Genomic DNA, 22697 nt, shown 5'->3' on the forward strand with positions numbered 1-22697 from the left:
CTAAACCAAGTGACTTTGAGCTTGGAAAATTTACATGGACCAACGGCTGCGCATTTAGCTACGCTTCAGATTCAACAGACTAATTTGAATTGTCCGTGGATCGAGACACATTTGAAAATGTAGCAGGCGTTCGTAGCGCCGCTGGCGACCGAGTAAGTCGAGCGCGCGAAGGAGACGGAGAACTGGAGCGCGCTGGGAGACAAACAAAGACGGAGCGACTGAAAGTGCTCGTGGACAGTTACGCAATTACCATGGGCGCGGAGGTGAGGGCGGAACGAGTGGTAAAATACGCCAGCGCAGTGTAGTACACGTTTTGGTGTACGGCAAGATGGCCGGATGGGCCCAGCTGTGGTGATATCGGTGGTGAGACGTTCCCGTTCCCATTGGAAGAAGAAACAACGGTACGAGGACCTCCAGCTGCAGGAGTACCGCTGGGACAAGCAGGATTCCTATCGGCATCAAATGGTGAGTCGAGATACCATTTACCATTCGCTGGCCGCCAGTCGAAAAGCACGCGGCACGGTGCGTGCGACGTTTCGCGCGCTGTTTTTCAAACTCTAGCAGACTACAGTGGATTTGCGGTGCCCCGCGGGTCGTCTGCTATGGGGATACCCGAGAGACGAAAAACCAGCACGAGTTTCTTTCTAGTTCGAGATAGTCCACTTGCTCAGGGTAATTGAAAGTTTAAGTTTCTCATTGTACCAGCAACCCTGGATATACAGTATACCCCCATGAAATTATAATTTTGTATGCCAATCGAGGAATGGTAGGAAGGGATTCTGAAAATTTTCTGTTCTGTCGTCGAAGTATTTATGATTTAGGATCTTATTCCTCCACTCTGCATGGGAACGTACAGACTGGGATGTATCTTCCCCTGCTGCCATGTACGCTAATTATAATATAGCATCTGCGCCGACTGTGGCGTCACGGAACAAGCAGGGCAGATTAATTTGCATGTATTATAGATCGTGGACGACATTTGAAAAGTTCCAATGCCGTTGAAAGTTTAAATGTCGCGCGTGCGCAGCGTAGGGGGAAGGATCGTGAAGGATTTCGCGGCTTCCTGCGAAATAAATCGTGCGATTCATGGTACATACCTACCGTTCTTCTTTTATACGGCAGCAAAAACAGAGGGCGAATTAAGTTTCCCGCGAAACGATACCGACTAATCGTGGGGTTGGACGTTGATTAATCGCGAATGGTGAAAATACGGGTGAACGAGGAGCGGCGCAAGCCGACGGGCGATTTTTCTCTGTGCAAAATCACCGCGGCCGGGTGAAAAGAAATGACGGTCGGTTGGCCTTTGTCCAACCGCACGGCGCGGCGGCGGCGGCGGCGGCGGCGGCGGCGGCGGCGGGCTGCGCCGCGAGAACAAAAAGCGCTTTTGCACTCGCGATATCGAGCGGAAACGGTCGCGATGCGGCAACGCGCGACCATTTCCCCCTGGGTGAAACGTGTTACGTTTCACCTTTCGTCTGGGAAAGCGGAAGTCCGTCAATTAAGTCGCGTAGTAATTGGATCTTCACTGTCAATCGTTCACTAACTTATTCCTCTCTGACCTCCTTCTCGCCGCAATGGAACGCGCAGAAAAAGAGCTGGAAATTCTCCGATACTAATTAGATAATGGGAAATTCGTTCGGACACAATTCTGGTTCGATAAAAGACGTTTAGACGCAAAAGCTTAATTATGGATCACATTTCTACTTTCACCTTGGAGTCGGGGGTGGTTGGTTCTGATTGGCCTTGAGCAGCCACCTGCTTTTGTCTCGGCTATATCTCTCGTGGATCGCGTAAACTCGGATCCATGTGATTCATGATTGGCGAAGAGACAAAGGAAAGGCGATAGAAGACGCGCCTGCATTCTCACTGAATTTCCCTTCATTAATGCGACTTTCGTCGGTCGTTAGAGTTTATTACCAGCCATTACTCTTGCTGTCTGTTGCATGGCTTGTCTGGTTCCGTTTGGAAGGCAGAACGGTCAAAGTCGATCAGGGAAGTACGTGGAAATTGGACGGGGCTTTCACTGTACAGCCGCCCATCGTCGGGAAAGTTTATCGCGACCGTGCGCCGCCGAGATAATCTTCGAGGAGCCCCGTTTTATCTAATCGGGCGAAAGATTGCCCCGGCGTAACATCCACGGGGACGTAACAGGATAAATGGAAAAGTCTTAAAATTTGTTCGACCAATTCGGAGATAAACCTGCTCCCGTATCGATGACTAATCTCGTATCGTCGCCGCATCACAGGCAATCGCTGCGGCTCGACGAAATCATCCTTTCGATCGGCTTCCCGCGTGACCAGCGACGATTGCTTTCGAACTTTGTTTCCTTGGTCTACCCCGAGCTCGAAACCACTTTCGGATATTAGTTTCCCTTTGTTTCCAGCTATATTTTGAGTTGTTTCGGTGCTGTAGAGCGTTTGTAACGTGGTAAGGGGGTTTGACAATTTTCTGCTGGCTGGTAACGAGAAGTTTTCTCCAGCAGTTCTATTCCAGTCCGTCGGATTAAATTCGACCGTATCGAACTGACGCGAGAATAACGAACACGATTGAATTTCATTCCCCGACGTGACCCAGATCGGATCAGATTTGTGGTTATTCTGATACGGAGAAGACTCGAGCCAGGTGCCTCGACCTCGTCACCCTGAAAAAATCCGCGAAACGGGCCGCTCGTTTCGAATCAACGTCAAACTGCCTGCCGTGTTCGTTTCGGTTGTTGTAACAGTATCCGTTCTATCTACATCGTCCAGATTAGGTTTACACGCGTTTCTGTCCTGCTTTATCGATACATCGCTTGTTTATTGCTATCGATTTTCCCCTGAGGCATTTCAGGCAATTGCTAATCGGCGAAACAGTCCCAATTCTCGCTTCCGTGAAAATAGCCAGAGTTTTCAAGTTCCAGGCTTCTTTGGGGGAAATACGAGGAGCGTCTGCATGAATACTTTAAATCTTTCCGAGTGGAATTCATATTAATATTGACCAAGTATCGACCACAGTGGTCCCAATGGCCCTTTGCCGTAAAATCGACTGCGTCTAAATGGCCTGGCGCAGGGAACGTCGATACCTACTCCCTTGAGGTCTCACCTCGACAGTGGCAGGAAGGACGTAAAATCGAGGCGTAAAGTGTCGATAGAATGGTTTCCGAGGCGGAATGCATTCACGAAGGAGTCGCGACACCGACCTACATCCGCGATATCTTGGAATAATCGACGAGGAGCGCGATCGAATTGCCCGTCGAAAAGTAGCCACCTGATTCTCCACCAACTTAGCCATTTAAAGGCAAAGAAACAATCAAGTGACTCACGAAAGAGACACGTTTGGAGAAGGCCTTCAGCGTGTAACTTTCTGAGCTGTTGCTTATCGTTATCGTTCGACCAAACTCGCAACCGTGCGATCTTCGAGTACCCACCCACTCGTTATCGCCACGATGCTACCGATTCATTTCTCCCAGTGATTTTCGTGGCGTCACTTTCTTATCAATCGATTGACGTCGCACGAACCTCTTTGTTCGTCTCCTGTTTCCTCGAGTCTCGCCGACGGTTGTTTTCGGCTCTCCGGTTTACTCCCACTTGTTCCTTTCTTAGGCCCGCGCGTCAACATTCTTCGGCCAGGAATAATTACTGGAGCGACAGACACGCGCCTTGCCGCCGAGAATAAAACACTTATTATAATACCATAATCCGGACGATAAGTGTGTTTAACGAGGCGTGCAACTGTTGGCGCATCCCGTTCGTAAATCGCGATTAATTGGACCGTGCCTGTTCGAACCGCTCCGCGTCATTACTGTAGCTTGTGCTCGAGGAGCTACTGTATCAAAATTTTCTTTCGATACATAGAATAATTAGTAATTCATTCTCTGGTGAGTTGCCCTGAGCAAACTCTCTTCTGTTAAAGCTGATCTGTAAAAAGCGAGTGGCAATAATCGCGCTCCGACTGTCTGGAAATCATCGATTTGGAATTCTTGAAACGGTACTTCGCAGATCGTTCCACCACTCCGAATGTTAAAGCCTCGCGCCGTGTCGAAAGACAAGAGAATCGCGCGAGGGAAGACAAAGGCGCCAGAAGTGTCGCGGGTCGGAAGATTACACGCGAGGTGGCTCGATAGCTGCGGGGGATCAATGGTCGCGAATAATTGGCCGAGATTAATTGCCGCTTAATTTGTCACCAACTGCTACCCGCAGATTCGAGCAACGGCACCGATCGTGTTTCTCCGCGAAAAGTCGAGAATCGATTATTGATATTGACGTCGGCGAGGCGACCTGATAAAATCCCCGCTCGATAAAGGACCGCGGCCGAACACCAACGTTTCCATTGAAACGCGGGAAATGCACTAGCCGGCAGCTGAGATCGCCGTGCCTAATCTACGGAGCGCTTCAAAATACAAGTTCAATTGCAAACGATGGGACGTATTTTTCCCACAAAGTGCTTTGTTTTCGAAATAAAAAAATTCAATGGACCGATCTTGAATTTGATCGTCAGTTATGGGTGTTGACTAAACGCAGAGTACCTATGTGTCAAAATTGTATTTAGGTCTAGGAAAATACGTATCCACGTGGGTATTGGATGAAACTCTCACGTTGGAAACGGTTCCGCGTTTTCTTTTGTAATACTGTCTTACTGGCTGTTTGCGAGGCAAATAAACACAGAGATTACAGGATATTCCGTTCCCCCGACGCGATTTATATGATGTAACGCAAGATTGCTGTTATTTACGAGCGAAATTAACGGCTAAAAGCGGTAATTGCCGCTTTCAGAGAGGGCACCGTCTCCGTTCCTCTCTTCCACCTATCTTTCTCCCCCTGTTCCCATTCGTTTTTTCCCTTCCTATCCGCTGTGCACGCGCAGGCCGTGTTTTTCGACAGAAATACACTGTTATCGAGCAATTAGCTGGTCGGTTTCATCAACGGGACGTCACGAAAGGTCGCCGAGAAGCAGATCCATCCGCTTTCAGGGATAAAGTGCCCTTATCGATCGTTTAGCGCGTAAATATCACAGATACGCGCGAAAATACGAGCCTGATAATGTAGATATTAATTCTGCGACACGTGACACAGTTTCTGGCATCGATTGTGAGAAATGATTGTCCCTTTAAGAAGCTAGCCGGATCATCTACCCTGGCGCATCGCGTAATCGTTGCATCATCAATTTTCAACAAAAGTTTCGTCAGCTTTGTGTCCGTCTATAATAAAGATTAACAATGTCAATGGTCAACGATTTCGTCGAGTGAAGCACGGTGGTCGAGGCTCGTGCTTCGACGGCGATTTTTTCGTCGAATTCGCGGTTTCCTCTCAAGCTACGAAACTAATTACCAGCAGCGGTAGAAGGCTTCGTAATTTTTTTTTTCAGGCGAAAGCAATTTTCGTTTCGATGTGGCACGACGCCATTGAGAAATATTGCAACGGAATTAAATTGCTAAGATAATGAGGGCTTCTTGCATTTGTAACGAATGGAATGAATAATTTCCCACTTGTCAGGTATAGGAGATTCATCAGAAAAGTGTGGATCACTGTTTGGATTAAGGTGGATGTTGGAAATTGCTAGAAGAAATCTAAATTGGATAGTGGCCGCGTGGAGGTATTATCGAGGGTCTTTCTGGGTTAAAGGAAATGGCGTGCAATCCACTCGGGACCGAATAACTAGTAGTGGACGATGTTTTACTGCCGTTTAGAAGATTAGGCGAAGGCCTGGCTGATGTGACAAAGTTATAATTCGCTCCATTTATCTTTCCGATTAGAAACTCCAAATAACAGTGTTTATTGTTTCCGCTTCTTCGACTTACATGGCTTTCTTTATATAGAAGCAATACCGAGCTGCACTCTGTACCCAAAGGAGCACAAAGTAAAGCTTTCAACTTGAGGTTGATTTTAGTCGCGGAGAAAGAAGAATATTAATGAAAGCTACGATTCTTGCAAAGGTTTTCTTTGCAGTTGTCAATGATAAACACGTCCATTAAACGCAGTGCCCAGCTTCTCGATGGATACGGAGAGGCATATCACACGCTTCCGCGGAAATCGATACTGGTTGCGATAAACCGATGTTTAACTTCCCTGTGTCAAAGTGGCTGCGTGCAACTGGCACTAGGTCAAAGATGGCAGAGAGAAACTTACGTTATTCACCCACGCTCTGCTCTACTATCTGTACCCCTTTCCTTCTCAAATCGCCTAGCTACCATAACCAAAGTGAACAACCTCCTATCCAAATGATAAGCAGCCAAGTGAAAGCCAATGGTCCCCAACGTGAACCCTCTGTCTAGCCCCAGTCTGACCCTGAATCTGATTGGCCAGCCAGGGAAAACCGAAGGCATGGAAGTGGCTACGGTGTGGAGCGTTCTAAGGAGATAAACGAAAAAGGGGCCACGCGGCTCGTGTCACGATCTCTGCTCGCGTTCCCCGTTCTCCTCCGCCGGATCGAAAAGCGATCGTGGCCTGCACGGCGCCTAAGCATCGCGTTTTTTCCTCGGTGGCCACCGATAACGCGGACGATAACATCCCAGGCCTAACCCCGGTCCAATAAATGCTGGTGCTCCGCGGTTTACGCACAGTCGCACGTTCCACGCATCCGTTCCACCGAATTTTACTCGCGTATATCCGTTTCTGCCGCGAGACCAGAATCTGGCGATCGTCGAGCGCTGGCTACATGCTCAAGTTCCGTTGAACCGGAGCTGACTCGAGGGACGATTGGCGCGTCGTTGACGTTGGTTGTTGCTGGTCTAAAGTGAATCCTCTGGGGGATACTAAGTAGACTCACGACTTGTCAGTGGTATGTGTGATAGAAGATCTTTTTGTGGAAGAGGGGGTATCATTGTCGGAGGATCTATAGGAGTGCAGCTCGGTATATCCTCGTAGAGCCCTATTGCTCCGCCTGGAGGGACACTCGAGGGTAGTGGTACCAGTGAAGACTGATCAGATTTAGGAGCGTTTAGAATTAATATCGCAGTGGTGAATTTGTCAACGACGCGATGGAACACTATTCGCGGGAAATTTGGTACTTCAGAGACTAATTTCAGAGTATCTGAGTGTATCGATGATAGACAGTAATTAACTGAGGAAATGAGCCAGTGACACTTAGTGGAGGATCATGGTACCAAGATAGACTCGATTTCGGGAGTACTATCGTGGCGAAAATACCGGATTCGAGATACCAGAAGTATTAGAAGGAGAGGCGTAGTATTACGTTGGAAAATGCTGGACCGAAACGTGGTGTTGGTGCTGCGCACCAGGCAGGAGAGGACGGAGAGGCGTTTGAGGCACAAAAAGCAGGCAAACCCACCGCCAATGGAGCCACCTCCGCAGTTGCTGAACAATAATCACCTCTACCTAGATCTGAACATGAATTTCAGCGGGATCGTGAAGCAGCAGGCTGCCAAGATGAAAAAGGTGGGTCCCCTTCGCTTCAGTTTCCCTTTATTCGGAGATTTTCACTTTAGGGGAGCAGACGTATCAGCGTCGTCTTGGCCGACGTCCGCTGATGTAACCTTACGTCAGACTTCGTATCTTTCACCACAGATGTTCTAGCTGGGCAATTATGAACGGTTGAATGGTTCTAATGGTCGATTCCTCTCGATTCTATCAACTGCTTGGCAAACAATGAATAAGTTTGGATATTGATATGTACAGCTCTTTTCTATTAGACATCGTAATTTTGAATGTAGATACAGCTGATTTCACGACTGCCAGAGTCAATTACTGTCAAACCGTTTCCCTAATGATTGGTCGCCCATTAACGATCACTAATCGCCGCTTACGTGCGCGCTGCGCTTACATTCTTACACCGTCATCCGTGTTTACGGTTCTTTACGTAAGCGCAGTGGTCGAATCATTTATATAAGAAGAAACGGTGGACCATTTTCCTTTCGAACCGTGCATCTCGATCGCAGAGATGGGATCGATACACGATAGGGCCCCGAATAACATTTCTGAAATATTTATGCAGCGATATAAATAGCCTCGGAATTTGATAAAATGCGATTATACGCCGCGTCAGGGTATTTGAGAAGATAGTGATATCATTTATGACGTTAAATACCGATGAAAGCTCTCGAGCTTTAAATATTAAATTTCTAGACTTAAGGTTTGAAGGGAATTCAGTCGGGTGTAGCGAAACGTCGTGTAATTTTCAAGTTTTCCTTTGATTTAAACTTGAGCCGAACAGCTGGATCATCGAACTTGATCCCATCGCTAGAGACGAGACGACGACCCTTCTCACGAGAAGGAAAGTAGTTCCGAGCACGAGAGGCCAGGTTACCGCACTTTCTCCGACTCGCAGCCAGCTATAGCCGTGAGAGAATCTGCTGCGTCGGAACCAGGTGGAATAATTAGATTTAGAGACGAATACAGGAACAGCGACGACGCAACGCGCGTCGTAATCCTACGACTGTGACAATTCTTCCCTCTTCTGAGCTTTCGTCCAAACAATCGATACGCTTCGAGCGCACAACGCGTGCCAGGTGGTTACTTCCATCTGTATTTCTCTGATCGGACCATTGGAACGGAATCCGCGTCAAGCTTAGTAAATCATTTCGTGTTTTCATCTTCATTTTCAAACCTCAGCAACCTAAGTTACTGATTCTTCCACAGAATCTCGAGACCTCTAACAATAAAGAACACAGCTCACTTTCAAGAGTATAGCCCCGATCGGTGTATCAAAGTCGTTAATCCGCGATGAAAGCCTAGCGAAAGAGTCTCGTCGACTCGCGGACGGTAAGTCAAATTCCAGAGGACGTACAGCCTTGCTGTGCTCTGCCGGATGTCGCCGCCCCGAAGGGGAGAATCCCATGAATATCTGAGGCTGTTGACTGACAAGACGTCCTACAAGTTCTCCCTGGCATCCCTTTGTTCGAGCCCTGCTACCTCGTCGATCTCTTATGGAGCCACACGTCTGTGCACTTTTAAATGTAAATCCTAACGTCCTGCTACTAGGGAGAGCTCTAAGTCGATTAGCTGTTAAGTATTATAAGGGCGACGCTTCAAAGGGGTAGTTGGGCTTGCAATCATTAAGGAGTTGAAATGGTAAACGATGTAAGTGCTAGAGAAATTAATAATTACTTTTTTAGTAAAAAAGAATGTTCATTCTATGCTGAATACTGTAGTGAACAATTTATTTCCTTTTCATTTATTTTCGCTGTCAGTAATTTATTACTCACCATAGACAAGTCTGTCGCAAGATAGAGCTGAGACAAAAACAAAAAATAATTGCCACTTATACATCATTTATCATTTCAACTCCTCAATTAGGGGAGAGTAGAGGAATTACGAACACTTACGGGAAAAGTTAAATTGAAAGAAAAGTATTGACTCCAATAATTGAACTTTGGTTAATTATCTACAAAGGCAGTACAAAGAGTTATAGATACTTTAATAAACAAATCATTTTTTTTTAAACAAATACAAAACTCTTTCTGTCCGCAATTACCCGTAAGTAACACTGGTTTTCATCCACACTGTGGGTCTGACACAGTCTTTCTTCTTGTTTCACCGAAGTTTGGTTGCTCGTGGGATTGAATATTTATCTGTTGCCGGACGGATAGAAAGTCTTTTATCTTAAACCTCTTTCACGGGTAGCTCAAGATCTTTCAACGAATCTGTGCGTATATTCTTCTTAATATAATTCCGGGCTACTGGATACATAAAAAAACTTGGAAATATCAAAAGAAAAGGGTAAATGCTATCGTCCGCAATAGCCCTATTCACGCTGTTCGTAATTACCCCAAATGAACAGAAGTTAAGAAATTTCAAATAAAACAAATACGAACTTGTATATATACAAAGTGATCCCGTGATTTTATTTGGAATTAAGTAACGGAACTACGAGAAAATTATGCTTTGTTGGGTAGTATAGGTTGAATGCACTATAGACTCAAAATACTCGAGCGTAAATTATAAGAAAAACTACGAAAACATTTCACGACCATTATCTTTGCGACAGTTTCCTTAATACAAAACATAGCTAATTACATCATATAACAATATCGCGGGAGGACAGGACAAGTGAGTTCAGCGAATATCGCGGTGTTCGGGTTTCCCCCGCGTTCGCAATTCCCCCACTCTCCCTTACTTAGATTTGAAATGGGTAGCACGTTTGATTTCCCTTGACGATTGTTTTTGCAGGGTGCATGTGGAGAAGAACATAATTATTTCGCCTGTTACATAAGGACGAATTAATAAGGCGTACAATCATTCGATCCGTCGATCGTTCCTCCCATAGGATCTATGCTCGATGTTCCTCGCGGGCGATCACTGTTCCGTGGCGATTCTTCTGCGTCAATTTCACGCACGGTGAGTTCGTGGATTCGCGACTCGATGCAGTCGACAGTGGTTGACAAATGGGAATCAGTTGTTGATGAATTTAAGAAACCGGAATATGTTAATTACTCGCGTCCCTTTGGCTTGCACGGGTTACGTGACACGCTTACGCACCGTGCAGGATAGTTGGCTCGATGACCTAGTCATTTAGCATTTGATTAATCAACTCGTCTGCGTCGCTGAGGGAAATCGTTGGTTTTTAAACGCAGGATTAATGGTTAGCATTATTCAGCTGTCGAGACGATTATCAACAACTTCTCTAGCTCGCCCATGACATCGCTGGTGCAGATAACACCTAGGATCTCTGTTTTTTCCTCGCATATAAATCATATTTACGCTTTTCTCGGTGATTACGAAAGTGCGCGTAAATTACATTCACTTGTTGCTTTTGTAACATCGATTAATCAAGCCTCGATGTTAAAAACAGTATAATTAGACAAATTACAGTGGATGTATCTAAGGATTGCTCAGAATCAAAGACTTGGGGAGTGAAAATTCTCGAAAAATAATTAAGAATTAAAGCCTAAGATCCTGCAATCTTCTTTCTCTGCGGGAGCCCCATATAGAAACTGAAAGAACCTACTACATTCTAAATCCCATGGAATCCCTCAGTCGCATGAGCGCGTATTGCACCACGCGAATTTATCGGGATCATTATAAACCAGTATCTTACATAAACCACCCCACACGAGGACACGCACGGCGGATGCGCGAATCACGATGGGAATCGCGAAGCCTCGAGGTCGTCCTTAGCCGCGCGATTTCTTTATTGGCCGCCTTTGCGCGCGCCATTCCTCCGCCAATCAAGAGAACTGCACATTATCCAGCGATCAGCAATCGATTTCGTTATAAAACGGGCCAGGATCGCAAGACCGCCTTGACCGGACCTGTCCCATTTGCAATTATCGCGGCTGCTGCGTTCCTTCATCGATCCCCGTTTTTCCAATTACACAATCTGGGTAGGATACACTAAAGGGCGGTATTCTCAGTCGCTACTTATTCTTAAGCGACAGCTTAAGGACGCGGCATCCTCTACTAACCTAGTAGCTAGTAAAGGATGCCGAATGCTTAAGCATTTGCTTAAGAATAAGTAGCGACTGAGAATACCGCCCTAAGCCTCCCCAGCTGTTCCGTTAACTTTATAGCTTCGTTAAGAGTGAGAGAGAGCTTCCATCGAAAGTTTGCAAGTGGAAAATTTTCGCGGGAAAACGTCCGCGACCTTCGCTGAAAATCCACGTCTCCGACCTAATGTAATAATTGCACTGGTTGCACTCGGCTGCAGTTTATATAAGCACGGTGAGAGGGTAAACGCGGTATGTGGCACGGCCGCTGTAAAACTTATGCAACCCGCGAACTCCGCGGAATAGCCGCTCTTCCAGGCAGATTCGCGGTGGATCTTCTGCCTGCTATCTCTCGATCGCCCAGTCGCTTGTCTCCGATCGAGAATCTGGTGCGCGGCGAGATAATGTCGCGGTGTTTTTCCTAGCGGGCTCTAGTGTCTCGCCGGGGACGAGCGAAAGAGAAGACGTTTGCGAGGAAACTCCAAGGGACTTCGTTCCTATCGATTCTGTTCATATTGGATAAGCACACGCCGAAGGGTAATAACAATGGGTAATAGAATTGGAAGCTTAGGAAGAGCCGAGTAACTCGTCGTCGTACAATTTAGGTCTGTCCACGTTGAACGGAAAGGAGGGTTGCGATCCACCCGAAGGAGCAACGCATAACCGCTGCGTTTATCGGTCAGTTGGACGGAAGACACAGAGTGCTGGATCGTTGCACGCCGGCAATTAAGATTACGCGATGAAAAATCCCCTCTAATCACCGCCTCGTTAGATTGCCCGCGCGTTCTTTCCACGCCGGTGGCTCGACTTTGGACTTTATCACTGGCTCATCCCCGTTGGCCGTTTAATTAATTAGTAGGAGTTACGAGACAGCTACGGCGCACCCGGCGACACGTAATCAGTGCGTGAAAAGTGTACAAGATGCTGTTGTCCACAGCGCAGAAGGCTCGGCCTCTTATCGTTTCAGCGTTCAAGACAGCCGCTGCTCTACAAACATTCCTTGCAACCGAAACATAACGTTTCATATTACACCTTATGAGTAGTGCAAGTTACTACTAAACTGGAACCTTGGTCCAGTCCGAGTATCTTCTTCCCCCGCGAATATCAGCTGAAGTACAAGAGTTAAGAGAAGAAATCCACTCGTGGTCTACGCGCTGGAATCGTCAGGTCGACAGCTGCGATCGAGCACCGCCGATCCTCCTTCTCCAAGCGCGTTCCACCCCAGTTCCGGCGCCAAGTGGAACAAACCCGCGACAGGGCGAACAGCCACGGGCCGACTTTACGTAACGCGCTGGTGTTGACCATCATGGGTGGGACGATGCTTGCCGGCCGCCAGTCGGTTCTGCTGAAACCGACCAGGGCACTCGTGTCACGCCTACGTGTTATGGTAACAGACTCCGTGTCCGGGGCCGGCCAGCGCGGAAAAGTCGTCTTCGCGAGCTCAGCCTCGTTAACACCGTGGAGGGGCACCCACGACGCTCCTCCCCTCGTGCCCCCCTTGGGCATTTTTACGCGGGCCGCTTAGTGTCGCTCTGAACACCGTGTGCACGACTTCGTAGTGCCGCGACAGAATTTGCTGCGTTTTCGCGCGAGAACGCTGCCGTTCGAGGGAGTGATTTACAGGCTAAAGGTTCAGGGCGAGGGTGGAGAACGATCGAATTTTAATAGGGTTTCTGTGACTGGGGTGAGGGGGCTGCGATCTTAGAATTGTGTTGTTTATGGGAGAAGAGCGACCACTTGGGGGAGGCTTGTGAATCGAAGATGGACTAGGGTGGAGAAGCTGATCGCCTGTTTTCTATCGTTTTCTAAGAAATCCGTGTGAGGGACACTCGTAACTCGTAAGCGCCTTCCGTCCCGCGAGTGAACGGTAAAAGAGGCAATGAACCCTTCGGTTGGAGGGTGTGGAAGGCCGTTAGAAGCGTGGAATAGTTAGCCGGTGGAACCGGTCCCGTCGCGGCTCCCAGGCTTCTCCATTTCAAAGACACGAGGAACGCGACGGAGGAACCGTGGCGGCCGTTCCCCCAGCCGAGCAGCAGGAAAGGAACCGAGAAAGGGAAAAAACGGAGGAAACGGAGGGGGAAATGTGTCGGATTATCCGTCACTGGCCCGATCGGACCTAGAAAGCGAGTTCTTCTAAGGTTTCCACGGGTGGCAGAGGAAGCCAAGCCGTGGAAGTGCGGTACCTGCCGTTGAAGCGAGACGCAAGACAACCTAGTCGCCGATTCCGACCAGCCTCCCTCTTCGTCCGCTTCTAACCCCTTCTACGGGCGAGGATGGATCGGAACGAGAGCGCCAACGAGGGTGGAAGCTCTCCGGACACGGTGGTGGGTCGCTCCTCGTCCGAGGAGGAGCGGAACAGGTACGCCGGCAGCACTTCCGGCGAGTACGTGACTGTCGGAGACAGCAGCTCCAGCCTGGACACCCTGACGAGCGCTGGCGCGACCGGGGTTGTTACCCAGGACGCCGCAGCCACCACCGAAGTCGTCGAGGACAAGAAGCGGGGTAGATTCGGCGCGCTCAAGAGCAGCTTCCGCAAGGAGGGCGGCCTGTTCAAGATCAAGAAGAAGACCAGGTCCATCGAGGAGGCATTCGTCGAGCCCGAGCTGGATGCTGACGAGAAAGGTTCATTGACGGGGGTGGCCAACGACTGCAGAACGATCCAAGTGACTTTTAACCATCTTTCTATCTTATACAATTTGTCGAGGTTTCTACCCCTTCTGGGTGGCGGATGAAAGTGATCGGTGTCAATTGGCCAGGCTTCTTTTGGCTTCTCCCATTCCATGCTGGTTGTTAACGTTTCTTCGGGATTCGCTGGATTTAGTCGTTTGTACCTTGTAAGGCTCGGCTGCTTCCTTTTGTAGGGGGTTCTTGTTTCAGAGTCGCGGTACTTGACCCGCCAGTGATTAATGGTATACCTTCCGAGATTCATGAACGGATTCCTTGGGAATCTAATCGTCTTAACTGCTCCTTGGTATCTCGCCAATTATTGGAATTCATCGAGCTCGTTAATCATGATGGATTTATGCGATCGTATTCCTTACTTCGGCGCCGATTTAAAGACTTAAAGGGGACATTCCATGCGAACTCGGACAGATTTCGGAGTAACTTTTCGTAGATTGCTAAAATTTGAATATGTTGTAGTCTTTAGTGATATTTAAACGTACCTCGAAGGATTTTTCAAGTTAAGTGCTACCCTTTTTTTCAATACATAGTAGTAAACGGACGGAGATGAGCTTTACGGTGCTTATAGAGAAGACATTCAAGTTTTAAGAAAAAATTATTTCAATTTAAAAAAAATTTCAACCATTTTTGTGCAATTATTTTAAACAAATGCAGGTTTTTAACATCGGGCGCGATTTTAAAAATCTGAAAAAAAGGAGAATAATTTAAAATTGGCCCCGAAAAAATTGCCGAAAGTTGACGCTACGTCGCCCAGCACCGCGGTACTCGCAGCGGCCAAGCGACTATACCTGATATTCTTATACAGGATTCTCGAAAATGGTAAGTATTTGAAAAAAACTGAAGGAGGAAAACTGTTATGGTTTTTTTTTATATCCAACATAATACGGTATCTGAATTTTTGGTGTTCGCAATATTTTCCTTGAAACGAGGGTGACTGTTCCGTTTTTTAAATGGAATGCTATATGTTTGATTATCCAATATAAAAACGACTGTCAAGACAAATTCAACCATATGGTATACTATGACCTACAAGGCCACACAACTTTAGGAATGAAAGAAAAAAACTCAACCTACTAGATAGATAGTTCAATATACATATTTACATCATTCCTAACCTTGTGTGGCAAAAAATCCTTTGAGGTACGTTTAAATATCACTAAAGACTACAACATATTAGAATTTCAGCAATCTACGAAAACTTACTTCGAAATCTGTCCGAGTTCGCATGGAATATCCCAAAGATCTAAGGATCGTTCTTGCAGTGGGGCAAGGGGGTACGGTGGATTCAATTAACACACTCGACGAGTTTGCCCTGACTCGGTTCTACTAAAGCCCCTATCCACTAAAAGGTTCAGCAATTTGACAGTTGAAACATCAAATCCTTTGCGGTCCCTACACTCTCATCATAAATTACAACGATTTTAAGGCTCCCAGATTCCCACACTCCTCTATACCTTCACCTGCCATCGTTTAACCCAGAAAGATCGGTGCTCTCTGATCGCGGATCCTCTCCCGTCGCAGAATTGGCCCGCAAGCGGAGCCCCGATGAGGAGGCCGAGCGCAAGGGCGGGCCCGCGCCGACCTTGAAGAAGAAGAAGAAGAAGTCCAGCTCGCTGGTGCGGAAGCTGAGCCTGAACAAATTTCGCCTGTCGACGGAGCAGGAGCCGAGGCACACGCCCGAGGGTGGCGACAGCAGCCGCTCGCAGAGCCAATCGTCGCAGGAGTCGCCTAGCCTCTCGGACAGCCCGTCCAGGATCGCGAGGAAGGGGCAGGAGACAGAGAGGCCTGGCGCAGAGGCCAGGGAGAGGGACCGGCAGAAGGGAGAGGCGAGGAAACCGGAGAAGCTGCAGGAGAAGCCGATCAGCACCGTCACCGTAGTGCAACACAAGTCGCCGTCGCTGACCATCAGGAGCTTCTCCAGGAGCCAGCACGGTGAGCGATCCACCGTCACCCAACACGCCTGTAGACCCCACGTCTCAGCTCCTGCCTTCTTGTCTTCACCCGTCCCAAGTATCGCAACCTGCTCTTCCTTCCTCTATCATTGACTCTGGGAAGTCTGCGACATGGGTCCTGGTAGCCTCAGGCTCCTTCTACATTCTTCTATACCCCACTATTTCAATGCACGCGAGTAGATAGCGCAAATTCTGTGGCCCAGGCTCCTCGCTTCTGATACTCGAGAGATTAGGCGTTGCCCGCGAGCTTTGTTTCCTTTCTACAGTCGCCTCTTAGGGCGTGCTGCACGTGTAGCATGAAGTAGATGCTTCAGTTCGCGGCTGAATAGCCTCCGTTCAGCTAGGGTTCCCCTTCTATCGACTAGACCGCGTTTTTAGAAGCACTTCTATTAGTAGCTACTTTCACTTCAAGGTACGAGGGCGAAGAATCCTAGCAATGTCACCTAATACGCTACTGTAGCCGCTGAATCCCAAATAATCCATCCACGCAATCAGTCGCCACCATTGTAGACTACAACGAGCAAACGCTTTATCACATCAGCTAATAGGTAGGCTTCGGAGACGCTACCACGAAGCTGAAACATCATAAGCGAATCCCCCCAAAAACGCCACCCCCCATGAACCATCGTCGCCGTTCTCTCTGGTTGCGCAGATCCCCAGGAGAAGTCCCCCCGGTCGGAAGCGCGGTGCAGCTCGACGCTTCCCTACGCGATCTCGAAATGGCCCGAGCAGAAGGCCGGCAAGTCGGCCGCGGACGCCTCTAAGAAGTCAAAACTGAACCTGAAGTCAGAATCGGACTCCGGTCTACATCCGCCCAAGTCGTCCCCGCACGAGGTGCGCCGCAAGTTGTCGCTGCTCGAGGAGAAACGAGCGATCTTCCAGCGGAGGTTGTTCGAGACCACCCGGGGCACGGACTCCAGGGAAACGGTAATCGCCGTTTCCCTGGACGACGAGGACAAGTCGTCGGCGCAGACGGAGGAGAAACGGGAGGAGAGCACGAGGAAAAGGGCCAGGCACATCAGCGTGAAGAAGTTCGACACATTCTCGACGTTCGAGGGCACTTTCGACGAAGAGACGGGGGTTGGTTATCTTGCTGGCATCGAGGAGGACTACACGGAGAGCTACGATCGCCAGAACGACCATCAGCCTGCGCTGCCTTCCACCATGGCACCCATGGTGGGCGCCAACGACAACGTAGAGAAGGCTAAGCTACCTAGCCAGGACAGCATGGTGAGAACTTATCGATGCTGTGACAGTAGATGTTTAGCTTCTCCACGGGATTGGGAGCAAGTGTTCACCTTGGGTGGTTGTTCGGCTTTGGGTACTCTGGTATGGGTGCAGGTGTTTAAAAGTATTCACTTGAATTATGTGCATTTCTCTCCCGAGTAACATGTAAGCGTAAGTCGAGAGAATTACCACTTGTCGAAGATATCGCGAACTATACTACTTGCTCCAGTCAATGGTACGCGCGCAGCTGCGTGTATCTGAGCCGTGATGTAAATTCCAAAGAACCTTATCCAAATCCTTAAGTAAAATCCCACCAAAATTCCCATCCCTTTACCGTAACCAAGAAAAAAGCAAGTGAAGCCCGTCAGGGAACTAGACACCAATCAGGACAAGTGGCCTACTTATTTTTCTCCCTCGCCACTTGCTACTCGTATCAATTACGCGGTGTCTTTTCACGACCAGCGGTTTCCCTGCGCCGATATCGACTCCTCGGCCGCCTGGTCGTTTCGATTTCGAAATCCTCTCTCTATCCGCGAGGCGAGACGTTGTAATTCTATGATCTAGAATCGATAGACTCGGTTTTGCGGTCCCCCTCGATCCCCTTTCCCCAATCTCCACTGTTTTTCACCCCGACTCGAGTTACGCGGCTTCGCGCGCTCTATCTCGGTCTCGGCCCTCTTGTCCGCGGGAAACCTTAATTGGAGCACGTCCGACGTCTCGAGAGGAAAACGCGCGGAAAGGTTCACTACCCCCTAGCTGAGTCGCAAGATTGAATCGTGCGTTTTGGTGTGCATTAAGGGGTTGGAGGACATTGGGGATGATGGTGGGTCCTGTTTGTTATCGTTAGACTGAATCGGGTAGGATTTCGGGTTCGACCGATTAAGAGATGATTTTTGAAAATGGCTTGATGAGCTTCAAATGACTTTTAAATTTGAGGAGTTTCTAGAGAGAAAGTTGATCAGATACCATTATTGGGGAAAATTTATAAATTGCTTTGTGCATTAGAGTTCCCAAAAGCACTGATTATCACAAGTATGAGTTGACTCAGCCGCCATTGAGTAGAGCGGCTACGGTATTACAGTGCTGTAGGGAGAGACGATAGTCTTATGGCTTCCTTTTGCAGCAGATTATTATTACCCCACGAGTTTATGGTTACGGCTTTGCATTCTGTTTTTCCACGCAGGATTATCTTCGCGCGTGCAGCCACACGCATGTACCACGGATCGTGTTTCTTATCACGAGTTTGCAACGATAACACGGCGATTTTGCTTCTTTTAGAGAACACCCGAAGATAATATTTCCGAGGGTAATCAGGTAAAAGGAGCACTCTTACCCTTGGGGATTCTTTCCATTTTGAAACTTTTCACGAGTTTTTGGAAACTTTAGGGAATAGATTTGTTTAGTAGGTACATCTATCAATCTCTCTATATACACCACTTCTGCACCCCATCAACCATCAAAACCTCCAAGACTTGACGGGACAAATATTCTTTTATGCTTATCCAGCGATCGAATTGTCCAGATGTTTGCACAGCACTTTCTCCTCAACGGCGTCGTATCTTTTCGAAGCGATCGGGAGACAAAGATAGAGAGGAGCCTCGTTGAAGGAAATTCACCCTCTGTCTTCGCTGGTTCAACGTCATCGCGCTTGAAATCGTGTATAGTCGAGTTGTTTGGTCGTATTCCCTGGCTAATCGTTCCGTGTGAGTCACTTCTGCGGTGTACGTCGACTGGTTAGGTCGATCTTCGGCTCAGATCGACATCGACCGGGAAACGTTGAAGAACGCGAGCGCGCACGATTATGGAGCTCGAAGGGAAGTTCTGGAGGAACCTGGGGGTGTTCAACTTCGCCAAGTGGAAGATTCGCCCGAAAAGGTGGAGGTGGTTCGGGGTCGGTTTGTCAGTTTCTTTGATCCTTCTCTTCTTTTCGATTCATGTGCAACGTCTTCAACGTTGGCCTTCGTATTCCCATGAAAAAGAGTGTGCTTCTGTTTTGCAAAATTAATGGATAGTTGAAGAAACGATTGTTTGACAAACTCCGCTTTGAGATACGTCAGGCCAACACCTCCGATTTTCTCACAGATGCAAATAAAAATCCTGCTGAGAGAAGTGAAAGTTTAATCTTTCAGCCACCTGACCTTCGATCCCTCGATCGAGAAGTAAACGATCTGTCTGTTCTGTTTGCGCAGTCGTCACAGAACAACGCGCCGAATGCGGGAGTCGGCGAGAAACGAGAGCACTTGTACAAAATCCTGGTGATCGGGGAGCTGGGGGCCGGAAAGACGTCCATCATCAAGAGATACGTCCACCAGTTCTTCTCTCAGCATTATCGCGCGACGATTGGCGTCGACTTCGCGCTCAAAGTCTTGAACTGGGACCCACACACGATCATAAGGCTCCAGCTGTGGGATATCGCAGGTCAGTCGCAATTCACTATCCCCGTTCCGTTCTCCCCGCTTTTTTTCGCCAATCCAACCACTGATACGCAGCCACGGGCGCCTCGTGTCGCGATAAATTCGTCTTTTCCCCCTGGCACGAATCCATTATTAAACTCTGCAAAAGTGGAAGGATTCTCGGAACTTTCTCACTTCGAAATTACGTTAAAACACAATTTCCTTTCCTTTTCCTGGTGTACGCGACAGGTCAAGAGAGGTTCGGGAACATGACCAGGGTGTACTACAAGGAAGCTGTGGGCGCGTTCATAGTATTCGACGTGACGAGAAGCGCCACCCTGGACGCGGTGGTCAAGTGGAAACAGGATCTGGACTCCAAGGTGCAACTTCCTGACGGCTCACCGATACCCTGCGTCCTGCTCGCCAACAAGTGTGACCAGCAAAGGGAAGGGCTGGTCAATTCACCCACGAAAATGGAGGAGTACTGCAAGGAGAAGAACTTTGCCGGATGGTTCGAGACCTCCGCCAAGGAGAACATCAACATCGAAGAAGCGGCGCGGTTCCTTGTCAACAAAGTGAGTACCGATTCCTAATCGTGGATAACCACAAGGAATGTGCATTCCTTTCTTCGGAATAGCAGACGCAGCTTGTTTTCGTACAACGCTTGTTTTCCAGCGCTTGTCGTCTGCACACGCGAAATTCGATTAACGAAGATAGCCCCGAGGAGCAACGCACAAGTTATTTGTGGAATATCGTGTTGCCCCCGCGATTAAGAGTACGCTCGTCAGTCATCGTGCATTACACGCGTGCCGCTACGTGCTCGATGGATTTATGCCTGCAACTAATTCGGTGTCTCGACCATCTGCCCGATAAATACATTCCTCGTGCATACAAATGAAACGCAGCTCACACCGACAGACTTACAAGTTTAATTCGCAGAGTTTGCACCACTTTGAGAATCAGAAAGTAAAGAACAATTCTCTCGAGAGTTTCATTCACTATTCCTCGAATATAAAGGAAAGATTAATTTCTAATTACAGATACTGCAAAACGACCAGCTGATGAAGGGAAACGGCTCCCAGGACCAGACAGACGGCGAGCGATTCGCGCTCAACCAGTCGCCGACGAGTACAAAGAAGTCCTGCTCCTGCTGACGAATCGGCGAACCACCGACACCAGGGTCTTCTGATCCGCCATCGTCGTCCCTTCGTCGTCGGTGCCATGACACTAATGTCACGTTCCACTGGGCCTCGCCACGTTCGTCTCCTCTGGAATGCAGCGTACATCCGTCGCGTTGCAGCGAAACACGCGACCAACGTCTTTTGCTCCATCCCCTTCTTAGAATCCTTCCCCTACGACTTTACAATCACTTTTCTTCTTAATTATTCTAGACACAGTAACAGACAATTTTTGTATTCTATCTGGAGGATCCTCTATCCATTAATATGTATCCGATTCGAGTCATCGAGTTCCTTCAGTGTTTCTAAAAATCAGAATGGAATAATTTAGATGTTGTGTCTATCAAGAACCAACGATGCCTTCGAAAGGAACGCAGATCCCTGTGTCGATCAATGACGAAAGAACCGGCGTCCTTAGAAGGTCCTCCGCGAAGGACTCCACTTTCACTTGTCGTAGGCCTGACGTAATTGTCGATACATTCCACTTTCTGTCTTTCAGTTTGATTATGTTCGCGACGGTGGGGGGACAGGCTATCGTTTGCCTTGGATAATTAATATCTATTGCCTGGAGTATAATATCTGGATTTTGATATTCATTAGTTGTCCACGACTGAATTTCAGCTTCGAATGTGGAGTTAACTGGGTTTGTGTGCGCTCTCCTTGGTGGTTATCATGGAAAAGAAACCGCGGAGAAACGCGGATCCACCGATTGTCAAGGCTAATCTTTGTCACCGTCGAGCGACAATATTCCACGACCTCGTGCCTTCGGCCATTCATTCGCGGTTTCACATTCATCCGACGTGTAATCGTCGTTGCGTAAGTGGCGTTCACTTACGTGGCCATTTCTCCTCGCGTGGTCCCTGTGCCGAGGCACTTTGAAATTAAATCTAAATCATTCAGTGCAGACAGAGAGAAATTCGAATTATGAAACGCTTGAGGATGGAAATAACAGAGTATTAGATTAGAACGCGAATAAACACTTCGATCTCCTATGAAACGATTGGTAATGGAGTTAGAAACACTGGAATATTGTACTTCGTAGAGTGATTTAAAGAAAAGCAGGCAAAGCCACTAGATTCGATGAAAGCTTGCTACTTTGCCTTTTGTTAAGCAGTTTAACGAAATTACACATGAACTCCTTCGCTCTGTCCGTGACTTCGCGAGCATTCCACCGTTTCTCTTTTTGCGAGACAATTCATAAATACTATAAGAGGATGAATGCGTGCCTGAGTTTGAAACGGAGCCTTATAAAGGAAGAGTGTCTCTGTTTCGACTCAGGGAAACCATAAACGTGGCTTCCGTTTCAAGAGACGATCACGAGACCATTCGACACTTGTACTTTTTAAACGATTTTTAACCTAGAGCCTACGGTACCAAGGTAACGTTGTTATTTCATAGAACTTTATGTATAGAAAGGTCCATATATATATATATATATATATATATACAATAAGTGATATACATACTACAATTTTATTAATATTATTACTGTTACTCTAATTATTATACAACTTACGGCGTAGACGTATAGGCTATTGTAAATAACTGAAATTTTACACTAACGCGTTCCCATTTGTGCTCCCCCTTTCCTCGCTCACCGAGCAACAAACACGAGTTTCTACACTTTTATACGTATCCCGCGAGTCGAGCGAACTCTCGACAGCTCTTGCATCGAAAAAATTCTCGCCCACCCGCTCAACATATTCATCACGCCCCGAAACGCCTATCTACATTCCTCCCCTACTCGTTTTTTAATGTATAGGTGCAATAGCACACGTCTAATTGTAACATTAAACCGTTCTTCTTTTCGAAAAGCCTTATCTTTCTGCCACCGATCCCCGAGCGAAGATAACCTAGTCAAATTTTTGCACCGGCGCTTCAACGAGTCTAAACAACCGAGATAAGT

At 47.8% G+C, this 22697-nt stretch overlaps 1 protein-coding gene across 4 annotated transcripts; it reads left to right on the forward strand.

Annotated features, from left to right (window-relative positions):
• Positions 1 to 218: 218 nt before the first annotated feature.
• Positions 219 to 20795, forward strand: Rab32 (RAS oncogene family member Rab32). Of its 4 annotated transcripts, XM_076822193.1 has the most exons (6): positions 12690 to 13981; positions 15563 to 15973; positions 16646 to 17223; positions 19410 to 19638; positions 19863 to 20188; positions 20654 to 20795. In XM_076822193.1, exons 1-6 carry the CDS (start codon positions 13633 to 13635, stop codon positions 20765 to 20767), a joined length of 2007 nt encoding a protein of 668 aa, XP_076678308.1. In that variant the 5' UTR covers positions 12690 to 13632; the 3' UTR covers positions 20768 to 20795. The 4 variants fall into 4 exon arrangements, with proteins under 4 accessions (XP_076678311.1, XP_076678310.1, XP_076678308.1 ...); XM_076822196.1 differs by lacking the exons at positions 12690 to 13981; positions 15563 to 15973; positions 16646 to 17223 and adding an exon at positions 219 to 465; XM_076822195.1 differs by lacking the exons at positions 12690 to 13981; positions 15563 to 15973; positions 16646 to 17223 and adding an exon at positions 6939 to 7373.
• The last annotated feature ends 1902 nt before the right edge of the window (positions 20796 to 22697 follow it).

The sequence above is a fragment of the Andrena cerasifolii genome, chromosome 10 (genome assembly GCF_050908995.1).
Source record: "Andrena cerasifolii isolate SP2316 chromosome 10, iyAndCera1_principal, whole genome shotgun sequence".
NCBI lineage: Eukaryota > Metazoa > Arthropoda > Insecta > Hymenoptera > Andrenidae > Andrena > Andrena cerasifolii.